Source organism: Carcharodon carcharias, chromosome 21 (genome assembly GCF_017639515.1).
Source record: "Carcharodon carcharias isolate sCarCar2 chromosome 21, sCarCar2.pri, whole genome shotgun sequence".
NCBI classification, from domain to species: Eukaryota; Metazoa; Chordata; class Chondrichthyes; order Lamniformes; family Lamnidae; genus Carcharodon; species Carcharodon carcharias.
Genome location: NC_054487.1, coordinates 21,651,654 through 21,679,632, shown reverse-complemented (window position 1 = coordinate 21,679,632; position 27,979 = coordinate 21,651,654). Strand labels below are relative to the sequence as shown.

The 27,979-nt window shown below is 45.8% G+C and overlaps 1 protein-coding gene across 1 annotated transcript in view; it reads right to left on the bottom strand.

Moving 5' to 3' along the window:
• Positions 1-695: 695 nt before the first annotated feature.
• Positions 696-27,979, bottom strand: part of LOC121293123 (aldo-keto reductase family 1 member D1-like) — a 38,106-nt gene continuing 10,822 nt past the window's right edge. Inside the window, exons 3-9 of the mRNA XM_041215817.1 lie at positions 24,611-24,727; positions 17,536-17,616; positions 15,382-15,504; positions 13,576-13,685; positions 8,865-9,030; positions 3,454-3,536; positions 696-1,145 (exon numbers count right to left, since the gene is read on the bottom strand). Coding sequence (XP_041071751.1) covers positions 1,103-1,145; positions 3,454-3,536; positions 8,865-9,030; positions 13,576-13,685; positions 15,382-15,504; positions 17,536-17,616; positions 24,611-24,727 — 723 coding nt within the window. The 3' untranslated portion in view covers positions 696-1,102. The remainder of the gene's footprint in view (positions 1,146-3,453; positions 3,537-8,864; positions 9,031-13,575; positions 13,686-15,381; positions 15,505-17,535; positions 17,617-24,610; positions 24,728-27,979) is intronic.

Below are 27,979 nucleotides of genomic sequence, written 5' to 3'. Positions count from 1 at the left end.
GACATTGGTGAGGGTACCTCACAGCCATCTGTGGAATTCACATATCTCATTGGGCAAACACCTAAAGACTATGGAGTTTCCAAACTGACTAAATCCATGTTTCAAACTGGACCAAAACAAAGGTTGAAATGCCATGGCCGCTATCAACTTCCCATTGTATCACAATGGTCTACCCCATCCAAACTAGACTAGGTAGGCCTCATCAGTGTTAACCCAGTGGTCATGTGATTGAAACTGGAGTCAGAGACTGTACCCTTATTACCCCAGGACCCAGCAGATCCATCAGAACCATCAGTTGTCAGCCAGTCTGAGAACCAGGCTCTGAAACTAGCTGCAAGTCATCAAGCAAAGTACTTAATCTGTTCCGGTTTCAAGAGTGACCTGAGGGCCTCCTAGATATTCAACAACAAGAAACCTCGCAACCTGCTGTGGATCCCTCACTTTATAAAAACCTCACTTCAACTTTAATCATTAAAACCATTCAAGGAACCACAGGCCTTCCACATGGGAGACAGGAGATTGTAAATCAGAGACTGAAATAACTATAAGCTATAAGGGTGCATTACCATTATTTGTATCCAACCTTTGTGTGTGTTTGTGTGTGTGTGTGTGTGTGTGAGACCGAGTGTGCGATGTTGTGATAATTCAGGGTAACTGTATCAGAATAAATAACCTTTATTTTAAAACACAAGAAATCTTGCTGCTGAATTATTTAATTGGGATACACACTCCAAGGGTAAGAAGACATACCTCTTTCCATTCAAAACACTCTGATTACAGGCAGTAAGAGAACACATACATTCTGTCCGTGACAATAGAAGCTGTCTGTTTTACACACATGAAGAGTGAACCATTTGGATCAGGTACCAGAGGGGAGGGGGAGAAAGTGGAAAAGGAGAGAGAGAGTGAATACACCGTGAATACCCATTTCACAAACAATATTAAATAATAACTTGTCCCATGAAATGTTGAATAATGCTCAGATTTTATTGATCTTTGTCCAAGGAATATAACAGCTCCAAAGAATCTTAGTCTTGTTCCTGGCCTATCCATTTTGGAAAGTTCCATCACTTTTGAGACACCCCATCACTTGCTGATCTTATTAATATTCATCGTGGAATGGATACTTGGGATGTCCAGCCAACCTGAGATGGAACAGGACAACATGAACGTAACTAAAGAAGCTTAAAATGATTGAGATTTCCCTCTAATAATTGTAGATGAGGGAGTTTAGTCAAAGCTGAATTAGTTACGCCTTCACAACTGGCATTTATGCTGACTAAACACTTGACAGCAGCTCCAGATTAGATCCAGGCAACACATTTATCTCCAATGTTTGATACACTGAAGATGTCAAAAACTCAGTAATTGTTCCTATTCATTTGAGTTCAGCAGGGGATGATTTCGATGACCCCGCAGCTCGGAGGAAGTAGCTCAGCTGCTTTAATCAGCAATTCAATTGGCTAAGTTCCATAAAAGAGCTGTGAGGTCAGGGGTCAACCATTGGTTTCTTGTCCCAAAAAGAAACTCATGATCGCCAGAGATTGTCCATAAAGGCTGGTGGAAAACCAGAGACAAGATGATCTAAAAATCAAAGCCAAGCAGCTTCAAAGGTGTCTCCTCGTCAGAAAAGCTAGAGTTTGCCCACAGTGCACTTTACCTTCTATAGGTGAGAACTAAGTGAAGAAAGATGAGATTTGCTTGGACTGCTATTCTGTTCATTCACTTAGGATTCACTTAGATGAATCAATGGCCCAGATTTGATGGGGCTGTGGTGTCCCCAATCATCAGAAAGTCAGGAGCAACCCTGCCCCAGCCAGTCATGGGAGCTCCGACTGCATTTTACATTCTTTAGGCAGTTAATTACCTGCAGTTGGGGCTTCGATCCCATGGTCCCACACCCAAGAGCTGCCCATCATCCGACTGGCTGGCAGCACCTTCAGCCCCAGAAGTGCCACTGGGAGTAGCGGCCAGCACTGCTAGGACTGTAGCAGGCCCAAGCCAGCCAGGACAGTTGGTTTGGGCTGGCAAGGGTCAATCAGGCAGGCCCCAGTAAGTTAGGGAGGGGAGATAGATCATGAGGGCAAGTAGTGATGGGGGGAGTATTTGGGTGGTGGTTGGGGGCGGGGTGCAGGGAACGGTGGGGCGTGGGTTAGGCCTCCAAGGGCGACAGAATGCCTGATCAGGAGGTTCCCTCCCCCTTCCCAATCCTAAGCCTGTAAAGAGGGCACCAGGATATGCCTGCTGACCTGACCACATGGTGAAGTGCCCACCCGATGCTGGTAAAATACCAGCAGTGGCATAAAGAGGCCCTCAATTAGCCAAATGGTCAGAGGGTGAGAGGACCATCTTCTCCCTTTTCCATCACTGGCAAAGTGCCAATGTTGGCAGATGGGCAATAGGCACACCACCCGCTCCATCCCACCTGCCTGCCAGCATACTGCCTGGGTTGTCTAAAACCACTGCCTTCATTTATAAATCATTCATCAGGCAGTTTTTCCGAAGACTCTAGAAGTGTATGTAATGGTCTGTACACGGATACTCCGGGCAGGATTTTGCCCTTGGCGGGCGGGCTCGGCAGTGGTTGGGAAGCCAACTGCTGCCCGCGACCGGGACCGGGCCAATTAAGGCCCTCCCAGCATGAAACGTGAGCGGCAGCGCACAGCGCTGCCTGTGCAGCTGGTGCCAGGTGGGGGGGAGGAGTGGAGGGCGTGTAGGCTGAATGTGAAGTTCACACGTGTGTGCGCGGTTGAGCCCTTGGCAATCTCCCTGAGCTGCACTATGCAGAATCTCAATCGGTGTGTGAGACAAGCACAAGAAACAGAATTTGAGGATTGATCCATGTCAAGAGCAGGAACTCCTGCTCATAACTTTTCAGAGGAACATGGATAACATCAGTTTCAGACATTAACCAGTATGTCCTTTATGATCAGAACAGAATTTACCCTAGGAACCTCCTCAGCTTTACACAAAGCTGCACCCTCTAAATCCTGGAATGTGGCCATTCAGCCCCGTGCACAGCAAGGCATCTACAGCAGTCAACAAAGCCAGAATTAAGCACCACCGACAGAATGTTTCCTGCCACACTGTATTTGCTTAACCTCTGAGGGCTCCAAATATTGGAAGAAAGGTTTCTGAGCCTCCAGCAGAGACACATGGACAATGTGAAGACTATTTTAACATCGTCAGTGCAAAAAGACCGAACATTTAATCACAAAATGTTCAATCGCAGGGATTGCTAAAGCCAGTAACACCAAAATCCACACGTCAGAACAGACATAGCAACTTCAGAATGGCCAATAGGGAGAGGATGTGGAAAAAGTGTCACTCTTAGCAAGCACCCAAAGTTACAAGTACTACCAGGGACCAACTAAGCCACATTCCTTCCAGTGGTAGGGGGCCCCTTATATTAAGGGTCACAGTACAGGAATTAGACTCAATGGTATTACTCACGGTTTCTGAGATATATATCGGCAGCCTCGGTTTATTCCATCAATCGCTTTCATCTCTTCTTCAGTTAGCTGGAAATCAAAGATCTGCAATTGCATAGAAATAGATTCAATCAGATCTAAGTGTGGAAATTGCTGCATTTCCTTCACTATTACACAACAATCCTTGGACATTGTATTTATATGTCACAGGGTGATTCTATCATCAACCTCCATAACACAGCAATACGTAGCCTCCTCAGTAATTTGATGGGAAACTGGAATGATACAGAACAGAAGGAGGTCATTGGCTCCAATGTGACAATGCCAGCTCTCTGTTACAGCCATCCACCCTTTTCTCCATAGCCTTGTAATGTTTTTCTCTAAGTATTTATCCATTTCTTTTTGAAAGTTATTATTGAATCTGTTCCTTACAACTAGTCTATTCCAGATCACGACTCACTACACGTATGAAAACAAGTGTTTCCTCATTTTACCTCTACTTCTTTTGCCAATCACATTAAATCTGTGCCCTCTGGTTACTGATCCTTTCTGCACTGGAAACAGATTCTCCTTAAATATTTTATCAAAACATTTAATAATTTTAAACATCTCTACCAAGGAGAGCAATCCAAACGAATCCAGTTTCCACTAAAGTCCCTCTTCCCTGGTATCACTGGTCAATCTCTTTTGTAATCTAAAGGCTTTTGCATCATTCCTAACGTGTGGTGCCCAAAACTGAACATTATACTCCAGCTGAGACCTAACCAGTGATTTATAAAGATTTAGCATAACTTTCTTGCTTTTATACTCTAGCTCCATTAATAAAGCCAAAGGTGCCATTTTCTTTTAATACAATTTTCTCAATTTGGTCCTGCCACCTTCAAACATTTGTGTAAATATCGCACTCTTTTCCTGCACCCGTTTAAAGTTTTACCATATGGTTTATATTGCCTCTCCTCATTGAAATGATTCATTTGTTAGGAACAATCCTCCCTGTGTTAAACTTCATCTACCATGTGTCTGCTCTTCACCACTCCGTCTCTTTCCCCCTGAAGTCTGTTACTATCCCCCTGACTGTTTACTACTTTTCCAAGTTTCATAACATCTGCAAACTTTGAAATCATGCCCATTTATACCCAAGTCTAGGTTGTTAATATAAAATGGCAGTACTTCTAAAACCATTGTGTACTTCCCTTTGTCTGAAAAAACAACAGATCACCATTACTGTTTTGCATCCCCCAGCCAATTTAATGTCCATACTGCCGATATCCATACTGCTGATAACTCTTTAATACCAAGGGCTTTAATTTTGCTAACTATTCTTTAGACGGTGCTTTGTCAAATGCACTTCGAAAGTCTACATGCACATCCTGTTCCTCAGTAACTCATTAAATGGGTACAGTTCCGTGGACCAGTCATTTATGGAATACCACATTCAAGGGACCATAATACTCAACAGTACTGTAGGTTTAACACCATCCAGGACAGAGAAATTTGAATGATTGATTCTGCTCTTACTGGACTCAATACCTGCCCTGTCACTGACACATTGACTGCAGAATCTACTACCTACATGATGCATTGCAACAACCTCACCTCAACAGCACCTTCCTCTCATATGGCCTCTGCTACCATGCAGGACAAGAGCAAATCAGAGAAACACCATCTCCAAACGCACTTCAAATCACATGCCATTCTAACTTGGAAAGATATTGACATTCCTCGTCATCACTATATCAATATTCTAGCATTTCATACTGAACAGCATTGTAGGAGCACCATCACCACAGGGACTGCAGAAGTTCAAGGAAAATCCCACCAGCACTTTCATGGTGACCAGGAATGGCCAATGAATGCAGGCTTGCCAGGGTCACAAATAGTTGAAAAATGTTGCAGACAAGAAGAGTTTGAATGAACAAGATATTCAACTGGGTGATTGATCTCCCAAATGCACAGTTGATCCTGTCCACAAACACACAAAGGAAATGGTTCAATGTATTATCCCCACCTTTGCCCTATCTGCACTACCAAGGAGCCAATCAGCCAAGAGCTAGAAGAGGGAAGAATCTGAAGATTAGGGAAGTCAATGTCTGGCTAAAGGGTCGATATCAGGAAGAGGATTTGTCATATGGGTCAAGAACACATTTGTTTTGGTCTTATTTGTCCTGAGAAGGTAACCTTGAACTTCTGCTTAAAACATTGCAATCCTTCTGGTGATGGTGCGAGGTGAAGAATTCCAGGATTGTCACTGGAGGTGAAGTAATGGTAAATGTCTACGTCACAGTGGTGTGAGACTGGGAAGTGGCATTTCCATGACATTGAAGCTCTTGTCCTCATCAGTGAGGATGTGATTTACAAGGAGATACTGTTGAGCAAATTCTGCATATTGCTGCAGAGCATCCAATTGATCCCATGTGCAAATGCAGCGAGACCAGGACAATATCCAGGCTTTGGCTGAAAAGTGGCAAGTAACATTTGCAACAAACAAGTGCCAGGCAATCACCATTGCCAACAAGAGAGAATCTAATGATCACCACTTGACATTCAATGGCATTACCATCACTGAATCCCCTACTATCAACATCCTGGGGTTTACCATCGACCAGAAACTGAACTGGACTAGCCATATAAATACTGTAGCTACAAGAGCAGGTCAGAGGCAAGGAATCCTGCAGTGAGTAACTCACCTCCTGACTCCCCAAAGCCTGTCCACCATCTACAAGGTACAAGTCAGGAGTGTGATGGAATACTCCCCACTTGCCTGGATGAGTGCAGCTCCCACAATACTCAAGGAGCTTGACACCGTCCAGGACAAAGCAGCCCACTTGATTGGCACCCCATCCACAAACATTCACTCCCTCCACCACTGACGCACAGTAGCAGCAGTGTGTACCATCTACAAGATACACTGCAGGAATTCACCGAGGCTCCTTATACAGCACCTTCCAAACCCACGACCACTACCATCTAGAAGGACAAGGGCAGCAGGCACATGGGAACACCACCACCTGGAAGTTCACCTCCAAGTCAATCACCATCCTAATTTGGAAATATATCGCCGTTCCTTCACTGTCTCTGGGTCAAAATCCTAGAACTCCCTCCCTAACAGCACTCTGTGCGTACCTACACCACATGGACTGCACTGGTTCAAGAAGGCAGCTCACCACCACCTTCTCAAGGGCAATTAGGGTTGGTCAATAAATGTTGGCTTAGCCAGCGATGCCCACATCCCATGAATGAATAAAAGATATATTATGTACTGCAGGCACAATGTGTTAATAGTGGAGGGAGTGGACATTCTGTTCAAGGGTACAGGCACTGATCAAATGTATTGCTTTGTCCTGGGTGGTGCTGAGTTTAGTGTTGTTTGTGGCTGCATCCATCCAAGTGAGTGTTCACATTCCTCAGCAGCCTTGTAGATGGTGAAAAGCAGGGGTGGGGGGGGGGGGTCACTTGATGCATAGGACCAAGCCTCTGCACTGTTTCTGTAGCCACTGTGTTAATCTGGCAGCTTCCATTAAACAGGGAATTAAATTTGTCAGGAGGAAGCACCAAGCAGTGTGGAGTGATTTAAAATCTCCAAGTATTAGAAACATGACATTAAGAATGGCTGAAGGTACTGGAACAGCAAAGGCTGTGGACCTAGACAACATCCCTGCTACAGCACTGAAGACTTGTGTCTAGAACTAGCCGTGTCCCTAGCCAAGCTGTTCCAATACAGCTACAACACTGGCACTAATGGTGACTCTCCAAAAAGAAAAAAAGGGAAGGGGCAAGCGGAAGAAGGAAATGGATTGGGAGGGTGTGGGGGGGTGGGGGGGGGGGTGGGGGGGGGGGGGGGGGGGGGGGGTGGGGGGGGAAGGAAATTGACTGGGGTAGGAGCCAGCCTTGATTGTTATAAAACTCTTCTGGGTCCTTTAGGGAAGCAAATCTGCCATCCTTACCTGGTCTGGCCTACATGTGACTCCAGACCCACAGCAATGTGGTTGACTCTTAACTGGTCTCTGAAATGGCCTGGCAAGCCACTCATTTCAAGAGCAAGTAGGGATGGGCAACAAATGCTGGCCTTGCCAGCAATGCCCACATCCCATGAAAGAATAAAGGAAAAAAAGGTTCCAATTCATTTACGTAGAGATTCCCTGTCACTTTAAACTCTAAGTGTTGCTATTGTTTTGGTAAATCCCTGGTGTTTTCAGCACAGCTGGAGACCTGAAGATGTTAGAATGGGGATTGAGAGTGGATAACAGATTATGGAATTCATATGCCTCAAGATTAGTGCAGGTTACTAACAGAATCAATCCAGTGGGATTATAAGCATTTGGTTGGGTGATAAAGGGTGAAGACATCTGGAGGGTTGAGCTGTAATGTGTGCATCTCTGTGGGAATTTGCGGATTGCCACGGTCTCTGAATGATACTCATGGGTTAATTTGGCATGATCTGTCTAATGATTAAAAACACCAGATGGCCATGGCTAACTCGGGAAAGAATGTAGCAAACACGATAAGTCCTTTGTTCCTTACTGTAAAGGCAGGGACCTTCCAGTCGAATTCGGATTTCACCTATGAACTGGGTTTATGACTGCTGGCAAGGAACACGAGGATATCTCTCAGCCAGTTGTCACCGCAGGGTCCCCGACAGGCAGAAGGGTGTGAGGTTATTGCTTGTAGTTGTGTAAATACAATAAAGTCAGTTGTCTCCTTTGATTCCACTAATATTGGTCAGATCCGAACAAAGCATTACCCTATAACACAACAATCTCCTGCCACTGATGCAATCTTGGTGTTGGCCCTGAGTATGTGCAGGTTAATGTAACCTTCAGGTATTTGATTGAATGTGAAACAAAAACAGAATTACCTGGAAAAACTCAGCAGGTCTGGCAGCATTGGTGGAGAAGAAAAGAGTTGACGTTTCGAGTCCTCATGACCCTTCGACAGAACTAAGTAGAAATAGGAAAGGGGTGAAATATAAACTGGTTTAAGGTGTGTGTGTCTGTGGGGGGGGGGGGTGGGGGGGGGGGGGGGCTGGTGCGGGGTGGGTTGGGTGAGGGGAGAGAAGTGGAGGGGGTTGGTGTGGTTGTAGGGACAAACAAGCAGTGATAGAAGCAGATCATCAAAAGATGTCACAGACAACAGAACAAAAGAACACATAGGTGTTGAAGTTGGTGATATTATCTAAACGAATGTGCTAATTAAGAATGGATGGTAGGGCACTCAAGGTATAGCTCTTAACTGGTTGATTAACAATTGATTGAATGTGAATTCATTCCTACAGACAGTATCCTTTGTAATGTGACAAAACTCAAATAGCGAATGCCTCGAGGTGTTTCCCTGAGTCAAAGGTCCTACATTAATGCAAGTTGTTCTAGTTGAGTGGAGGTAAGGAACAAGTGAAAACAAAACAGTTGAAGGCAATAAAAAGGATGAATATTTTACCTCTCTGTTCTGCTTCATCCGCCCAGGATTGAAACTCTTCGGAATAACAACTACGCCTCGTTGCACCTGATAGCGCAGGGCTACTTGAGCTGGGGTTTTGTGGTGTTTTTCACCAATTTTTTTCAGATCCAAATCATTCAGAAGGATGGGATTGCTTGGGTCGAAACTGTGTTGGAAATTGAAAAGAGCCATTGGAAGATCTGAGGGTTTCTCAAAATTCCTCCCTCCCTCTAATATACAGTGGATGCCTCCATCTATCTTTTCTATCTTTGGCACTCTCTTCCCCGGGGACCAGTGGAGGCAGTGTCAATGAATATTTTTAAGGCAGAGGTAGATAGATTCTTAACTAATAAATGAGTCAAATCTTATCAGGGGTAGACGGAATGTGGAGCTGAGGCCACAATCAGATCAGCCATGATCTTATCAAATGGCAGAGCAGGCTCGAGGGGCTGAATGGCCTACTCCTGCTCCTATGTATGTATCTGATGCTGGCAAGTAATAATAAACACAAAGATTAAAGGCCTCTAACCAGGATGGAATTGAGTAATTCGACCCAGAATGTTTTGGTTAAGTAGAGTTGAGATGGCCTAAAAATCACTGGACTGGGAAGTGATAATCAATTAAAAGATAAGTCAAGATCTCCAGCTCTGGTGTGGAGGCCAGAAAACTGTGTGTTTGGTTCAATTATGATGTCCTTCATGACTCAATAGGCTGCCAATATTCACCGCCTGGCCTCCTCACACACAGTCACGTAGATGAGGCATTTGTACAAGTGTCCCTAGTTTCTCAATGAGACTCCAGACCAAAATAATTTTCTCCCTACCATCTGCTAGACTATTTCTGGGAGCAAGAATCCTCACCCTTCAGGGCCTACTCAGAAAAGTGCTCTCCCAAAGAGCTGGTGAGTGCCCCCAGAATCAGCCTGGAGTAGGCCAGCTTCCCCCAAGTAAGAAAATGACAGGCAGCATCGCCAACCAACAGTGTGTAATCAGAAAATCTACTCCTTCCACTTTATCAGGGAAATATCTCTTCCTTCAGCTCTGCCCTGCCACTTGGTGAATACTCTTCTGCCTGGGGGGTGGGGGTACAGTAAGATCAGGAACATTTTGCCAGCCCCACATTTGTGATGGAATATCACCCAGCCACAAGCTGCTACCTCCTCCTCGGTCTCCTTCATTTTATTGCAATAACATTCACCCATTCTTAACCTGTACCTTCCTACTCCTGTACATCTATCACGGTGACATGGGCACAGGGGGAGGAAGAGACTGAGGCTACATTATCTCCTGGTTAACTATGCTGAGAGGGAAAATCAGGAGGAGAGGTTTCAACTGATAGTCCCTGCTGAAATGGTGGTGCCTTCAGCAGGTGAGCGACCCCGCTTGCTGCCGGAGTGGACTGTGCCGAGGCTCTTTAGCTCAGTCACAGCATTATCACCACCACTTCCGGGGTTCCTGACCAGAGAGGCTGGACGGAATCTCACGCCAGATGCCCATCCCTAATTGCCCTTGAGAAGGTGGCGGTGAGCCGCCTTCTTGAGCCGCTGCAGTCCATTTGGTGTGGGTACACCCACAGCGCTGTTAGGGAGGGGGTCCGAGAATTTTGACCCAGTGACAGTGAAGGTATGGCAATATATTTCCAAGTCAGGATGGTGAGTGGCTTGGAGGGGAAATTGCAGGTGTGCCGACTGAAGGATTTCTGATAAAAAGGAACCGAGAAGGGGACAGGAAGGCTGAACTGGACAGTGATTCCTGAGGGTGGAGCAACCCAAGCAGTGGAGAGGAAGCCTGGGAAAGGGGCTTTTAGAGATCCTGCTGTGGGATCTGAGGGATTGCTACAGTGAGGTGAGGAAGACAACAGCAGGCGTGGAAGTCAGCAACAAGAGTACGGTCCCCCAACCAGCAGCCAGTGCAACAAGAGGATCCAGAACTCCAGGAGGGTAGGAAAGGTGAGGGGCCAAACCCCACACTCTGACCTTCAAAGCACCTGCCCACACAGTGCTCCTCAAGACAACACATCTTGCAGCTCCATTCATTCTTCTCAGTCCAGGTACCTCCTCACATGCCCATCCAAAACAGCTAACACTCACCCCGGTGCCTCACAGGCGCCCTCCCCTAATGTTGTCCTTCCTTCCTCGCTGCATAATTCATTTCCCATATCCAAGACTCTGCCTTCTCTCCTTGTAGGAGAGAGTGCAGAACTTTGCAGACAGGCAGAGACCTGAGCATGGGGTAGAGGGGCTAGCCCTCCAGTGACAGGCACCTTGTAATGTGTGCCCACCTGTTCCACTGGGAAAGAGGTCTTGTTCCTGCAGGTGTCAGTGACAACATGCCGAGGGAGCCTCCTGAGGTACTAGTGCTCTGACATGTTGGGAGAGCTGATCCTCCACTTGTAGACTCTCAGTTGATCACACCTCCTTCAGGCTGCATATCTCTGTCCCTCCTTTCTGCCCTTTGGAGGGGAACATGGCTGAGGAGATGGTAGCTGGTGCTGCTCCTGCTGCTGCTTGGTGTTGGTGTTATTGTCTCTCTTGTTGCTCATCAGAGGTGGAAGGTGGAGTTGTATAAGCTGATCCCATGTCATGGTAAAGGCTAGCAGCAGGGACCTCCAAGAAGTTGGCAATCGCCTGTTAAGCACTGAAAGCACTCACTGAGGAGGAGTGCCATGAGCTGCAACTTCTCACCTGGCCATGGCTGCAGCTCTTCAGTTTCATTGATCAGAGCCTTCCCAGCCTGCCTGTTTCACTGGAGAAGCTATCCCTCCTGTGCACTCATCTCGGTGACCCTGCTGAGTTGCTGATGGCTCAGGAGCTGGCTGTTAAAGGCTGAAAGGTAGCTTAAAACAATAATCACTGACTTAGTTGAATATCTTAATTACTTGCCTTACAGCTCCAAGGGGCTTTCCTGTATTGCAACTCATCCAGGTGTAACTGTGAAGAGTGGGGGGGCTAATATTGGGATGATGAGCCTACATCACTTTTAGGGGATTTAGCTCCCCATATGCATATCCATCTTGGCCTCCTCCTGAGATCCCCACCATGTCAGATGTCAGTCTCAAGTCAAATCAATTTACTCCATGTCATATAAAGAAGCGATGTTGCACTGAATACAGCAAAGGCACTGGGCCCTGATACTACCTCGACTGTGTTGTTGAAGGCTGGTGCTCCAGAACTAGCCACGTCTCCAGCCAAGCTGTTCTAATACTGCTGCATCACTGGACTCTACCCAGTCAAGTGGAAGTATGTCCAGATATGTCCTGTCCACATGAAGCAGGGCAAATCTAGTCCTGCCAGGTACCACCCTGTCAGCCATCTTCCAGGAAAATGGCTACTACCGTCCATAAATGTCTCTGAACCTGATATTGATGCTTCAAGCTGACTCCACACTATCTACAAGGCAACTTCATCCATTCATCATCAAGACTTCTACCTTCAAATTCCCTCATCATCTCTTGCCTAGCCTCCATTTACAATCATGACTTGTCCCTCACAATCTGCCATGCCAATCTAATCTGGACTCCGTATCAATTTGACCGTACATTTTGGCTGCCATTACTTCCATGTGCCTATTTTTTGACAAAGCGATTCCTATTAGACAATTCTTTTTTGGCCATTTCCAAGCTGTGCAGACTTATGCTGGTGCACAGCTACTCCAGGCCGCCAGATCTGGCTGGATCACATTAAATATTATCAGGTCTTGCTCGTCCCTGCCAAAAATTCTATTTCTTATTCTTTCATGAGATGTGGGTTTTGCTTGCTAGGCCAACATCTGTTGCTAATTTCCCTTGAGAAGGTGGTGGTGAGCTGCGTTCTTGACCCGCTGCAGTCCATGTGGTGTAGGTACACCCACAGTGCTGTTAGGGAGGGAGTTCCAGGATTTTGACCCAACGACAGTGAAGGAACGGCAATAAGTCAGGATGGTGAGTGGCTTGGAGGGGAATTCCAGGTGGTGGTATTCCCATGTGTCTGCTGCCCTTGTCCTTCTAGGCGGTAGAGGTCGTGGGTTTGGAAGATGCTGTCTCAGCAGCCTTGGTGAGTTGCTGCAGTGCACCTTGTAGATGACACACACTGCAGCTACTGCACAAGGATTAGGGGGAACGTGAGGAAGAACCTTCTGATACAGTGAGTGGCACTGGCCTGGAACTCGCTGTCTACGAGGATGGTGGAAGCGGAGATTTTGAAAGGAAGTTGGATGGGCACTTGATGGAAATAAACTTGCAGGGCTATGGGGATAGAGTGGGGAATGGGGCTGATTGGATTGCTCTACAGAGAGCTGGAATGAACTCAACTGACCGAATGGCTTCCTTCTGTGTCTTACTACTCCACAACTCTAAGAGGACATTTCCATTTGCTAATAAGCTGGGGTTATTAGGATTCCCACAGCCTTCTGGCACCTCACTCGATTGTTTTCTGAATTTTGGCTGTCATGGGAGAGTTGTCAAATTGGCCACTGGTTTTTCTTTCACCTCTGCCAGCTGACTGGGTAGTTACAGGGTGGGTTAATGGTGAATGGGATGCATTGTGTCTGGATGGGGAAAACTCAAACTCTTCTTGACCTATTTGAGGAAACCAGTGTCATAAATCTCAAAGATCCCTTTACATTCTGGATCTCCAGCTCCCCGGACCCAAGGAAGATCTGCAGACAATCACGTCTGATCATACAGAATGCTCAAAATTGAGTTTCACCTTTCAGCTTGATTTCAATGAACTTACTTGCTTGGGTCCTGTGATGTCCCCAAGGGACTGTAGCCCACGAGCACAATATTGTTGGATTTACAGTATTTCAGCAGTTTGTTCTGGTTCAAGTATGGGTGACATTCAACCTGCAAAATCCAAAGGCCAGAACGGTTTATCCGTTTTCTGCAACATGAGGGAAACATGATAAAGCTTAACAACATCTGCATTAAAATATCTCAAATGCTGCCAATGGACTACTCATGGATTTCAGTGAGGCTGCTCAACAGCAGTCATTAGTAAATCCAATTTAGATGCTGCTAGCCAGAGCTGCAGGAGAATTCATTAACTAGTATTGTGGGACCTTGAACATCCACCTGAACAGGCAGATGGAGCCTCAGTTTAACAGGCAGCACCTTTAGAGATACTGCACTCCCTTCGTATCGCATCCGAGTGCCAGCTTAGTTTTTGTGCTCGTGCCCTGGTCTGAAGCTTAAGACACAAGTTACCTACTGAGTCAAACTAACACATGGGTAACCTTAACCATCGCCCCCACGTCGCCCTCCACAACCTCTCCCCCCACCCCAACTCCTGCTAACCCCCAGCAAGGGTGGGAAGTTAAAATATTCAAGGTTTCAAACAGGACCCCAAACGCAGCTACCTCCAGTTCTAACAGAGGCAGGTTAAAGGGTGGACAACCAAACCAATCACTCTGGGAATGGTAATCAGTCATTGAAACTTTTTAAGGTGTCTACGAGCCTCCATTTTGTGAAAGCTTCTACTGCAGATGCTGGAAACCTGAAATCAAAACCGAAAGTACTGTAAACACTCAAGATTTCAAGGTTTCAGAATTTGATGAGAAGTCCTTGCCCTGAAATGTTAACTCTGTTTCTCTCTCCACAGATGCTGCCTGACCGGCTGAGTGTTTCCAGCATTTTCTGTTTTTATTTTTAATTCCATTTTTCCAGGTCTCCCAGCAGGTAAAAAGGGGTTGAGAAGGGCTGAATGCATGAGGTAAATGCCTTCATGGCAGTCCATGTGTGCCAGGAGGAGCCCACAGTGTTTCATCCAGGCCTGACAAGTAAATCCTGTAAACCTGTCTGAGGTTCCTCTTCCCCATCATCACAACCTACCTACTCCTGGCTTGTGGTCTTGTGCTGCAGCTTTCCTCACTGAACAAGCATTTGATCCCATCAATCAGGCTGGCCACCAGCTGAGGATCCTGGGGGAAACCTCCACACTCCCGGCTTTCCCAATCCTCACTCTCCACCCCCACCTGTCCAAAACCAACCTCAGTTGATACTGGAGCCACAATCTCTGTAGCTCAACAGTTGTTGCCTGGGAAACAAGACCGTTTGAAAGGGTGAAGAAACTTATCTCCCAACCATGGCTGAAGACTCAAAATGGAGTGGCACGGGGGTAGAGAGAGAGTTTAGGGTGACGGCAGCTCATCACTATTTGGTATTCCTTGCTGTGTGTGGACTAGATTAGAACAGAATTAAACAATTGTTGGCCAATCAGTGCTATCACTCACTCACTCAACTCCAATTTGAGGGATGAACATTTGGTGAAGGTGCCAGAGGGCTTCAGACCTGCAACTCTGCTGTCCTTTCAGGTTCATTACGAAGTAACTCTCCTGGAGTACAAAGGACAGCTGACCCCAATACTAACAAACACAGCTACTGGGTACGTAACACCATTTCTGATTTCTTAGAGTGCTTCCTGTTCCAAAGAAGAGTCATGCTGGACTGGAAACATTAACTCCATTTCTCTCTCCACAGATGCCGCCAGGCCAGCTTAGGTTTTTCTAGCGTGTCCTATTTGTATTTGCTTCCCGTGTCTTACCTGATTACACACCGGCTTGTATTTCAGCTTGGGCATCTTCAGGATCATCTCCAGCTGGCTGCGGTTGAAGTTGGACACTCCTATAGATCTCACCAAACCAGCATCTTTGCAACTTTCCATAGCCTACAGGGGATAAATGGACAACCTAACTTTATACAGGAAAGATTAAGAGGAGGTTTAATGGAGCTGTTCTAAGGTTTTGATAGAGTGAATAAGAAACTTTTTTCCACTGGCAGGAGGGTCGGTAACCAGGGGGACACAGATTTAAGATAATTGACAAAAGAATCAGGGAGGAAGATGAGAATTTTTTTTTTAAAAAACACAGCGAGCTGTTAGATCTGGAATACGCTGCCCAAAATAGTGGTGCGACCAGGTTCGATCATGACTTCCAAGAGGGAACTGGATAAATAATTAAAGGGAAAAAAAACGCAGGACTCTGGGAAAAATGCAGGGGAGTGAGGCTAACTGGGTAGCTCTTTCAAAGAGCCAGCACAGACATGATGGCCCGAATGAGCTCCTTCTGTGCACCGATTACCAGCCAATTTGTTTAATAAACAATTATTTACTGGTTATGTTTATAAACCTGGTGCTCGTATTCTGTTAACCTAAATTAAACAGTTTGGTAGAATTGGGGCAATCTGGTGGTCTAATCAAACTTTTCACACTTATCTCAGCTCGGGGAGCAGTGAGGCTGATATTACAGCGCAGTATCCCCAGTGAGTCGTGACACATGACACAAAGTTCCCTCCAATTCAATTTGCTCTCATTGTTGCTCCTTGTCTCTTGTATAAAATCTGATTAAATGTCCATATAGACACTCGCCTATCCCCCAAAGCAGCAGCATCAATTGATGAGTCAGATTTAATCTACCTTTCACAACACCACGCTGATGCTAATCAGCTCACACTTTGACCAAGTGCCTGGTCACTAGGTGTCTGATGATAAGATTTCAGTTAGTTCCCACAACTGGTGTTCTGGTCTCACACTCCCTTCTTAAGGCCAGAGTTTTGTGTTCCCTGCAGGTGGGTGCAGGCCTGACCCATCCGGCTGCAAAACAGTGTGAGATGAGGTGGAGCAAGCGTCCCGACATCATCACACACTCGCGCAATATCTCGCCTGGTGGGCGGGCACAGCAATCGGAATTAAGCGGGCAGTTAAGCCCATTACGGAGGTAATGGAAAGTGGCTTTTTGTGGCCTGTCCACATTTATGTTTGGTGGATGGGCCAATCGGCCTTTACATTTTTGCTCGAACCTCGATCCAGGGCAGGATGAAATCTCTGTGGGGAAATGAAATAAAATGAGAGATCTGGAGACTGTCTTTTAATGAGTTGTCCTTCCGGGCGCTTGATTGTGCTGCAAGGACATATTTTGCAGCATTGCTGTAGTTTCCTTTATTCTGTGGAGGTCCTGCAGCTCCATGTGGCAGCTGCCTGACTTCAGGTGACTCCTTCTTCCTGCCCTCACCGGCAGTGCTCAGCCTTTCCCAGCGTGCTAGCCGTTAATGCTCCAGCCAGCGTGAAATCGCGGATGGGGGCTGACACAGTCGGGGACTGATCACAGGCGGGGGCCGATCACAGTCGGGGCTGATCACAGTCGGGGGCCTGTTTCCTGTCCCCTCCTGAGCCCACAAATCATGCGCGGTCGAAGAGCAAGAAATTCAGGCCCAAGTAACTGAATGACATTTGCAATTTTGCAATCCCAGACGATCCCTGTGGAAAATTGGCATTAACACATCAGCAACTCCCTCCCTTATTTCTTTTAGCCACTTGTAGTGGAAAGTATCTGGTCCTGGAGATTTCTCCCTCTTAAGGTCCAACATTTTCTCCACTTTGCTTTTTTTTAACTACACATGTTAGCTCCTCCCCTCGCCTTGTTATTAAGTTCCCTTATTTTTACACATATCCATTCTGCTCACTCCATGACAAAGCCTATGGGTTTGGAACTGTAAGCATCCCATATTTCATTTTTTAACAACTCACAAGATCCTTGCACCTTCTCAACGGCAATTAGGGATGGGCAATAAATGCTGGCTCATCCAGCAACACCCACCATCCCATAAAAGAATAAATAAAAAGGGAGGAAAGGACTTTAGTTTTAGTTATGAATATTCCCAATTGTCACTTACAATTCTACTTCTGACAGTAAGTACCTACCGCCCAAGTTTCACGGAAATCCACATCAAGCTGAAGAATATTTCCACTTGCATCCGTAGGGTACAACTCCTCTTCACTTGGCTGCAACAAACAACAACAACTTGTATTCATATAGCAGCTCCATCATAGCAAAACTTCCCATGGTGCTTAAACAAGATGGCGATGAATTGAAAATGATTGATTACCGAGGCATATAAGGCAATATCAGGTACGGATGGACAAAGAGATGGGCTTTAAGGAGCGTGGCAGAGAGGCTTAGGCAATTCCAGAGCTCCCTGAAAAGGCATGTGGATTAAGCATGGCAGCCAACCATGAGGCAATTAAAATCAGGAATGTGAAGGGGCCAAAATTGAAGAAAGCGAAGAAATCGCACAAGGTTCATAAGACTGGAGAAGGTTACAGAGATTGTGGGGGTGGGGGGTAAGACCACGGGAGGACTTAAAACAAATACGAGGATTTTAAAATGGAGGCCTTGTCAGACTGGGAGCCAGTGTCGGTCAGTGAATACAGGAATGTTATGTGAGCACAGGGTCCCATGTTTTAAGGGATTGTCCCATGTTTTGACTGTTTGCCTTGCGTCCCTTCAGGGACACCTTTTGCCTTTGTTCTAGGACAACCTCATTGGGAGACTGACTGGGAACCTCAGCTTGCCTTTCCCTCTTTTTTTTTGTGAGCAAGTGCACTGTGGCCATTGGCTACCAAGGGGAGTTTGAGTGATTTGAGCGGGATCACAATCTGAGCAGAATCTGAGTCGGCCAACGAGAGGTAATAATGTTGTCATTTTGGAAGATCAGTTGTAAGTTTTGTTTCCCCTAACCTCCGGCCTGACCCCGCCCACCTCCAACCAACCCATCCACCTCGCTCTTATGGTCACCAGAGACCCCTCCCCCATACTTTGGCATGGTGACCGGCACCTAGCTCTATGGTCACCAGCACACCTCAGCATCCCCTCTTGACAGTTGAAGTGTCCTCTATTTTTTTTCGTAAGAGTTGGTGACCCAGTGTGGGCAAGACGTGAAGAAAATTAACATAGGGGCAGCAGGATTTTGAATGAACTCAAGTTTATGAAGGGTGGACGATGGGAGACTCGGACAGCATTGAAATAGTTGTCTTGAGGTTACCAAGGCACGATCGAGAGTGTCTGCAGCAGTTATGCCGGAGTCAGGGAATGTTATGGAGGTGAAGGTAGGCAATCTTATTGATGGTACAGATATAGGATCAGAATTTCATCCCAGGCTCAAACACAACACCGAGTCTGGATCAGTGTCAGGCAGTTGGTAGGAATGGAAACAGCTGCCGGCAACAGAGTTTGGGGCAGGAGTGAAAGGAAATGGCTTCAGACTTCCCAATATTCAGCTAGAGGAAATTTCTGCTCCAGTACTGGATGCCAGACAAGCGGCATGGCATGTTGGAGACAGTGGACGAGTGCAGAGAGGTGGTGGTGAGATAGGGCCAAGTGGTCAGCGTACATGTTACAACTTTGAGTAACGTGTGCAGTTCTGGTTACCACATTACACAAAGTATTGAATTGCTGAGATTTAGGAGGATATTGCCAGGACTGGAAAATTGCAGCTATGAGGAAAGATTGGATAGGCTGGGGTTGTTCTCCTTGGAGCAGAGGAGGCTGAGAGGAGGTTTGATTGAGATGTACAGAATTGTGAGGGGCCTGGATAGAGTGGATGGGAAAGGCCTAGTTACTTTAGCAGAGAGGTCAGTGACTAGGTCGCACAGATTTAGAGTGATTAGTAGGAGGATTAGAGGGGAGATGAGGAAAACGTTTTTCATCGACGGGAATGTAGAGGTCTGGAACTCACTGCCTGGAAGGGTGGTAGAGACAGAAACCCTCAGTTGATTTAAAGGTCTCTGGGAATGCAGCTGTAGTGCTGTAACCTGCAGGGCTACGGACCAGATGCTGGGAGTGGGATTAGACTGGGTGGCTCGTTTTTCAGCCGGTGTAGATACAATGGGCTGAGTGGCCTCTTCCTGTGTCATAAATTCTCTATGGTTCTTGATGTTATTGTCTGAGGATTATATTGTGAAGGATAGGGGGCAAATGAGAAATAGAGGGGGGCAAAGAATAGGTTCCTGTGGGACACCAGAGGTAACGGCGCAGAAGCAAGAAGAGCAGTCATTGCTGGTGACTTTCGGACTATGATTAGATGGATAAGAACATGACCAGGCGAGTGTAGAGCCACCCAGCTGGACCACAGTGGAGAGGTGATGGAGGAGAATGGTGCAGTCACCATCTTGAAGGTTATAGACAGGTCAAGAAGGATGACAAGGGATAATTTACCACAATCACAAAGAATGACATTTGGGACTTTGTTAAGGGCTGTTTCAGTCAATAGTTTGATTGGAGTAGGATTGAGGACGCAAGAGGTGGGTCTTACGGACAAGATCAGCTTGGAGACATTAAGAAAGAAGATAGGATAGAATCCACTGAAATTAGACATTTAGAAATGGAAATTCTGTCAGTAATTTTCCAGTTGTCCCTGGTTTTATGAGGAAGAGCACGTGCTTCCTCAATGGTCTCATAATTGATACAATGCTAGTGCTGTGTTGAGATATAAAGAGCAGTAAAGTCACATTTCTAATATCTGGCAATCCTCAGTTAAGTGATGGCAGGGATGGTACTAGCTTGAGTGCTTCTGGGAGGGTGATAGGTGGTAGGGAGAGAAAGTCAGATATGGCGGCAACCCACAAGTGTTATCTACCAGCTCCTGGCCAGAAAATGCACAGGTGAGGAAAGGGTTAAGTTTGACTATGCCAGCTCGCACAGTCGAATCACCCAGCGGCACAATGTCCAGACTTGGTGCAGTACTGAGGGGGCAATAGAACTGTTATAGAGTCATTTACGGCACAGAAGGAAGGCACTTGGCCCATTGAGTCCATGCCCGGAGCAATCTAGTCAGTCCCACTGCCCAGCTCAATCCCTGTCGCCCTGTGGGTTTATTTCCTTCAGGGTGACCAACTGTACTTTTTTAAAGTTATCCCATAATATTTTGCTCATTGTCCTGCATCCCTTATTTCTCCCCAGGACTTTGTCCTGTACTTTTAAAGTTATTTACACAGCTGCACTTCTGTCATCGGACACAAGGTGGCTTTGGAATGGTGTACCCAGAGCAGCACATGTGGCTGCCATCATTATAGAGGGCAATGTGTAGCAGGCAGTATGTGCAGCCACCATCTTTATAGGAGGCAATGTGCCACCATCTTTATAGGGGGCAACATGCATCAGGGAGCATGCGCTGCTGCCATCTTTATATGGGGCAATATACATCAGGGAGCATGTGCAGCCACCATCTTTATAGGAGGCAATGTGCAGCAGGGACCACGTGGTCATCTTGGGCCAGGAAGCTGGGTGAAAGGGGCTTCACTGGGTCTTCAGTCCAGGGCGACCAACTGCCCTGGAATTTCCGGGACCGTCCTGTAACTTGGTCTTCTGTCCTGTATCGGGCCTTTCCAAGATGCATTTGTCCCTGATTTCTGGTGTCTCAGCAGTCCTTTTGTCTGCGCATGTGTCGGGCATGGCTTATAGTCATAGAGTTATACAGCACGGAAAGAGGCCCTTCGGCCCATTGTGTCCACGCTGGTCATCAAGCCCCAATTTAATCTAATCCCATTTTCCAGCACTTGGTCCATAGCCCTGTATGCTATGGCATTTCAAGTGTTCATCTAAATACTTCTTAAATGTTGTGAGGGTTCCTGCCTCTACCACCCTTTCAGGCAGTGAGTTCCAGATACTCCCCAGCCTCTGGATGAAAAAACTTTTCTTCAAATCCCCTCTAAACCTCCTGCCCCGTCTCTTAAATCTATGCCCCCTGGTATTGTCCCCTCCACTAACGGGAAAATTTTCTTCCTATCTACCCGATCTTTGCCCCTCATAATTCTATACATCTCTATAAGGGCCTCCCCTCAGCCTTCTCTACTCTAAGGAAAACAACCCCAGCCTATCCAATCTCTCTTCACAGCTGAAACGTTCCAGCCCAGGCAAATCCTGGTGAATCTCCTCTGCAGCCTCTCAAGTGCAATCACATCCTTCCAATAGTGTGGTGAACAGAACTGCACACAGTACTCCAGCTGTGGCCTAAGTAACATTTTATACAGCTCCAACATAACCTCCCTGCTCTTGCATTCTATGCCTCGACTAATAAAGGCAGATATCTCATATGCCTTCCTACCCACCTTATCTACCTGTCCTGCTGCCTTCAGAGATCTATAGACGTGCACACCAAGGTCCTCCTGATCCTCTGTACTTCCTAGGGTCCTACCATTCATCATGTACTCCCTTGCCTTGTTAATCCTCCCAAAATGCATCACCTCACACTTTTCAGGATTAAATTCCATTTGCCACTGTTCTGCCCATCTGACCAGCCCATCTATATCATCCTGTAATCTAAGGCTTTCCTCCTCGCTATTTGCCACACCACCAATTTTCGTGTCATCTGCGAACTTACTGATTATACCTCCTACATTCATGTCTAGATCATTAATGTACACTACAAACAGCAAGGGACCCAGCACCGAACCCTATGGTACACCACTGGACACAGGCTTCCAGTCACAAAAACAACCTTCAACCATCACCCTCTGCCTCCTGCCACTAAGCCAATTTTGGATCCAATTTGCCAAATTGCAGTGGATCCCATGAGCTCTTACCTTCTTGACCAGTCTCCCATGCAAGACCTTGTCAAAAGCCTTACTGAAGTCCTTGTAGACTACATCAACTGCACTACCCTCACCTACACAATGTAGTCACCTCCTCGAAAAATTCAATCTAATTTGTTAGAAATGATCTCCCTCTGACAAAGCTGACTATCCTTGGTTTAACCCTTGCCTCCCCAAGCAGAGATTAATTTTGTCTCTCTGAATTTTTTCCAAAATTTTCCCTACCACTGACATCAGACTCACTGGCCTTTAGTTCCCTGGTTTATCCCTACCACCCTTCTTGAATAATGGTCCAACACTAGCTGTCCTCCAGTCCTCTGGCACCTCTCCTATGGCCAGAGAGGATTTGAAAATTAATGTCAGAGCCCCTGCAATCTCCTCCCTTGCCTCGCACATCAGCCTGGGGTACATGTCATCTGGGTCAGGGGATTTATCCACTTTTAAGCCTGCTAAAACCGCTAATACCTCCTCCCTTTCAATGCTACTTTGTTCAAGTATATCACAGTCCCCCTCCCTGATTTCTACATCTACATTGTCCTTCTCCATAGTGAATTCAGATGCAAAGTACTCATTTAGATCCTCATCTACATTTTCCAGCTCCTCACACAGATTGACACTTTGATCCCTGGGCCCTACTCTTTCCCTGGTTATCCTCTTGCCCCTAATATACTTATAAAACATCTTTGGTTTCTCCTTTATTTTACCCACCAGTGTTTTTTTCATAACCCCTCTTTGCTCTCCTAATTTCTTTTTTACCCCCCGCACTTTCTATAATCCTCTAGGGCTTCTGCTGTTGTGGGACTTTACAGAAAATGTGAACTGTGGGAACACAGAGTGAAAGACCAAGCAGCAAGGTGGTTAAGAACCCAGTATGTGGGAATCAGAGACCAGTCAGCATTCATTTTGTGGCCCAGGCTAAATTTATCCTCCAATAATTTGCTGCTGACACAGAACCAGCCAAGTGGGCAGGGTCACCTGCCCGGTTATTCATTGTGCCCTGTACAGTCCTGGTCTGGAGCAAGAGGGAGCAGCGCCTCCTGGGAGGAATTGCAGCTACTTAAAGATAGGTAACTGTCCATGGGGGTAACTGTCCATGGGGGTAAACACTCTGGAGAGCTTTAAGAAACACTCTAAGTGTATTTTAGCGAAAGATCGAAATGGAAGAAGTGAAAATCTAATGTGGAGGCTTACCCCAGCGCAGTGGGGGCTGTTGTACATTCTGATCACACATCAGGGGCTGGCAAAGTGAAGACGCTTCAATTGGTGGGTGACTCCAGGCCGTCCTCCCAGATGACAGCAGTATACCACACCGCGTATACACCCCCTGGAGGACCAGGGGATAGAGGCAGGAAAGGGTGGCACGCTTTCATAGACTCCGGTAGGAGAAGCAGCTTGGCTTTCTACTTTTTAAATGCTAATCATTTGGGGAAAGGGTGTAAAAAGGTGCTGAGTGGGTGCTGTGCTAATAAAACAGGCCTCTTTAAAGGCAGGTTTTAGCCCATAAATTTGGGGCATTTCTTTTAATTTAGCCACAGAATGTGGCAAAGCCAGCATTATTTATTGCCCATCACTAATTGCTCTTAAGCAAGTCGTGGTGGGAACTGAGTAGCTTACTCGGCCCCTACAGAGGGCAGTTAGAGTTTACATTTAACAAGCTATGATTTGGTTCCATTGTAAGCTGTTTTTTGCAATGGCACACAGAAACCGTGAAAGCCACTTTGCACAATTTGTTTAGCTTCTGCTTGAGTAACATTACAAAATTAACTAATATCTTTAACACTAACTCGCTCAAGGACCTTGTTAATTAACATTGAAAGATGGGATCATTGTCTGTCTCTTCTGTCTGGCTGATGGTCTAGAAGATCTCCCCCTTATTAACTCACTTCTGCTGAAAGTGTTAATTCGTAAAAAAGCCTCTTTTGAAGGACCAAAGAGACCCAAAAAATATTGTCAACATCGCAGTTCTAGACATCTGAATGACTGACGATTGCTAGCAAATGGGCCAGTGTTTGAGGCCTCTGTGAATTTTAAATCATCGCCTGTGTCTGTGACTAATTGAGCATGGGGCTTTAGAAATGATCACCTTTCAGGTTAGCCTCTGCCTCAAGATACATGTTCAGACAGCTGTTGTTTGTTCCTAGAAAATGACCACCAAATCCCAAACTGTGAGGTGGAACTGGCGCTGGGGTAGTTGGAGAATTATCATGAGGGGGAACCCTGGCTACTCTGACACAAGATCTCCGAGGGCAATTGTTGAACCTTGATTGAGATCAGCTAACCCAGCACAGACTAAGGATTGAAGCTGAGAATTCTCATTTGTTTAGCCCAGTACTAGACAAGCCTATTCACTCACAGGGCATTGGGAGCTCCATCTTTCACTAATTTTTTTTACTAATTTTTACTTTACCTTCAAACCCATAGGCCAGTGCATAAGGTATAGATCAACGTAGTCCAGCTTCAGGCGTTTCAATGTTGCCTCAAGGGCTTTCTGGACCAGGCTGGGAGACAGACAGGTCATCCATAGCTACAGTCAAAACACAACAAGGGTTGTTAGTTCAATCAGAAAACCATCCAGTGCAGCTGCTTTTATTCTGAACATTAAGGTATCCTCCATGATCTTCTGGGCATGTTTATAGATCGTAGTGTTCTGGTCACCCAACAGAGTTTATTCAAATTTTAACCCACTAGCTGATTGCCCTCATTTTGCTCAATGGGATCCTAGAATCTCGATCACAGTTGCGATGTTCAACTTAGACTGTCCTTTTTATGTCAATCAAGCTTTAAATAGACAAATGCCATAAATAAACAGGTTACAGTTATGCGTAAGGCAGTTATGGCTCCCTCTGAATCTGTGCTTTCAATACAATTAGAGGTTATCCTTTTAGGACAGGGATGAAGAGAATTTTTTTCTCTCTGAGGGTTGTGTGACATTGGAACTCTCTGCCTCAGAAGGTGGTGGAGGCGGGGCCACTGAATATTTTTAAGGCAGAGGTAGACAGATTCTTGTTAGGCAAGAGAATCAAAGGTTATCAGGGTAGATGGGAATGTGGAATTTGAAACACAAACATATCAGCCATGATCTTATTGAATGGTGCAGCAGGCTCGAGGGGCCGAATGGCCTACTTCTGCTCCTATTTCGTATCTTTGTATGTGACTTCATTGGCTGTAAAGCACCTTGAGACACCTGATGGTCATGAAAAGTTCTATAGGAATCTTCTTTTCCCGTGAGGAAGAGCAAAGGAAGAGGCCAACAATATAAGACAGTCACCAAGAAATCCAATAAGGAATTCAGCAGAAACTTCTCTACCCAATGAGTGGTGAGAATATGGAACTCACTACGGGGAGAGGTTGAAGTGAATAGTATAGATACATTTAAGGGAAAACTAGACAAACATTAGGGAGAATGGAATAGATGATTATGATGATCAAATTAGATTTAAGACAGATGAGTGGAGGCTCGATTGGAGAATAAATGCATGGACAGGTTGGTAAAAACCTATCTGGTTCACTAATGTTCTTTAGGGAAGGAAATCTACCGTCCTTACCTGGTCTGACCTACATGTGACTCCAGACCCACTGCAATGTGGTTCACTCTTAATTGCCCTCTGAAATGGCCGAGCATAGCATTCACTTCAAGGGCAGTTAGGGATGGGCAGCAATGCTGACCTTGTCAGTGATGCCCACAACCCATGAAAGAATGAAGAAAAAAAGAGAATGGCCTGTTTCTTGCCATTTATTTATCTAATACTATGTAATCCTAAAACCTCATGGAATCGTGGAACAGGTTCAAGGGGCTGAATGGCCTATTCCCGTGTACCTGGATGAATTCCTAACCTGCTAAGTGATTCATGCATTTTTGGTTTTTACCTTCAGCTTTCCAGCTCCCACAGTATTCTGCTTTTGTCGAGACACTGGTGGGATGTCGGGAGCGGGAGTTGGTCTATCCACCAACTACTTTTGTCTGAAGACACTTGTAACCATTTCAGCCTTTGCTGTACCATGCTGGAGGATGGAGATGATCATTGTTCTGGTCAGTTGTCCATTCTCTGTTGGATAATGTAGGGCCGCAGAGCTTTGTTCTGACCAGTTAGTTGTGGGCCTATTTACCTGTCAATACTTTGCTGCTTTTGCAGCCAAGCAAGCCGAGGTAGCGTCGTGTGGCAGCTTCACTCATACATCATTCCAAAGCATGCCAGGGTGCTGCTCCTGGCATAGCCTTCTGCAGTGAACCAGGGTTAGTCTCCTCGCTAATGGTGATCACAGCATGTATCAGGCCATGAGGTTATAGATGGTAGCAGTAGTCAATTCAGCTGGTGTTGAATGTCCAGCTTTGGGCTGTGTAAAACCATTGGCTTGATAACACCACAAGGCACACAGTACATTGAAATCAACTGGCAGCAACTCTTGCTTTACTTCCCAGCAAAGGTGCTGTAATCTGAACAGAAACATAGACCCCTTCCACCACTCTCAACATTCAGCACATTTAATACAATAAAACATCACAAGGTATTTGTGTCACGATGACAGGAAATTGTGACTGAGTGAGATCTACCTATAACTTCACCAGCTAACCAAAAACATATTGAACTGTTTAAAGAGGACCAGTTCCCTAACATCTGTCATGAGGAAAATGTTAGAAGCTATTATTAAAGATGTTATAGCAGGGCACTTAGAAAAATTCAAAGCAACTGGGCAGAGTCAACATGGCCAACTTATTGGAGTTCTTTGAAGGGTTCACTTGTGCTGTGGATAAAGGGGAAGTGGTAGATGTACTGTACTTAGATTTCCAGAAGGCATTTGATAAAGTGCCACATCAAAGGTTATTGTGTAAAATAAAAGCTCATGGTGTAAGGGATAACATGATGGCATGGATAGAAGATTGGGTAGCTAACAGGAAGCAGAGAGTTGGCATAAATGGGTCTTTTACTGGTTAGCAAGACGTGACAAGTGGTGTACCACAGGGATCAGTGCTGGGGCCTCAACTCTTTACAATTTATATAAATGACCTGGATGGAGGGATGGATGGTTTGGTTGCCAAATTTGCTGATGGCACAAAGATAGATAGAAAAGTAAGCTGTGAAGAGGACATAACGAGGCTACAAAGGGACATAGATAGGTTAACTGAGCGGGCAAAGAACTGGCAAAAGGAGTATAATTTGGGCAAATGTGAAAATGTTCATTTATGCAGGAAGAATAAAAAAGAAGCACATTATCTAAATGGTGAGTGATTGCAGGGCCCTGGGATTCAGTCGGTTCTGGGTGTCCTAGTGCATGACTCACATAAGACTAGTATTCAGGTACAGCGAGTAATTAGCAAAGCTAATAGAATGTTATCATTTATTGTGAGGGGACTTGATTACATGAGTAGGAAGGTTATGCTTCAGTTATACAGGACACTGGTGAGACCACATCTGGAGTATTGTGTACAGTATTGGTTTCCTTATTTAAGGATAGATGTAAATGCTTGGAAGCAATTCAGAGAAGGTTTACCAGACTAATACCAGGAATGGGTGAACTGTCTTATGAGGAAAGGTTAGACAGGTTAGTCTTGTATCGGCTGGAGCTTAGAAGAGTAAGAGGCGACTTGATTGAAACCTTTAAGATCTTGAGGGGTCTTGACAGGGTGGATGTGGAGAGGATGTTTCCTCTTGTGGGAGAATCTAGAACTAGGGGTCACTGTTTAAAAATAAGGGGTCGCTCATTTAAGATAGATATGAGGAGAAACTTTTTCTCTCAGAGGGTTGTGTCTTTGGAACTCTCTTGCTCAAAAGGCAGT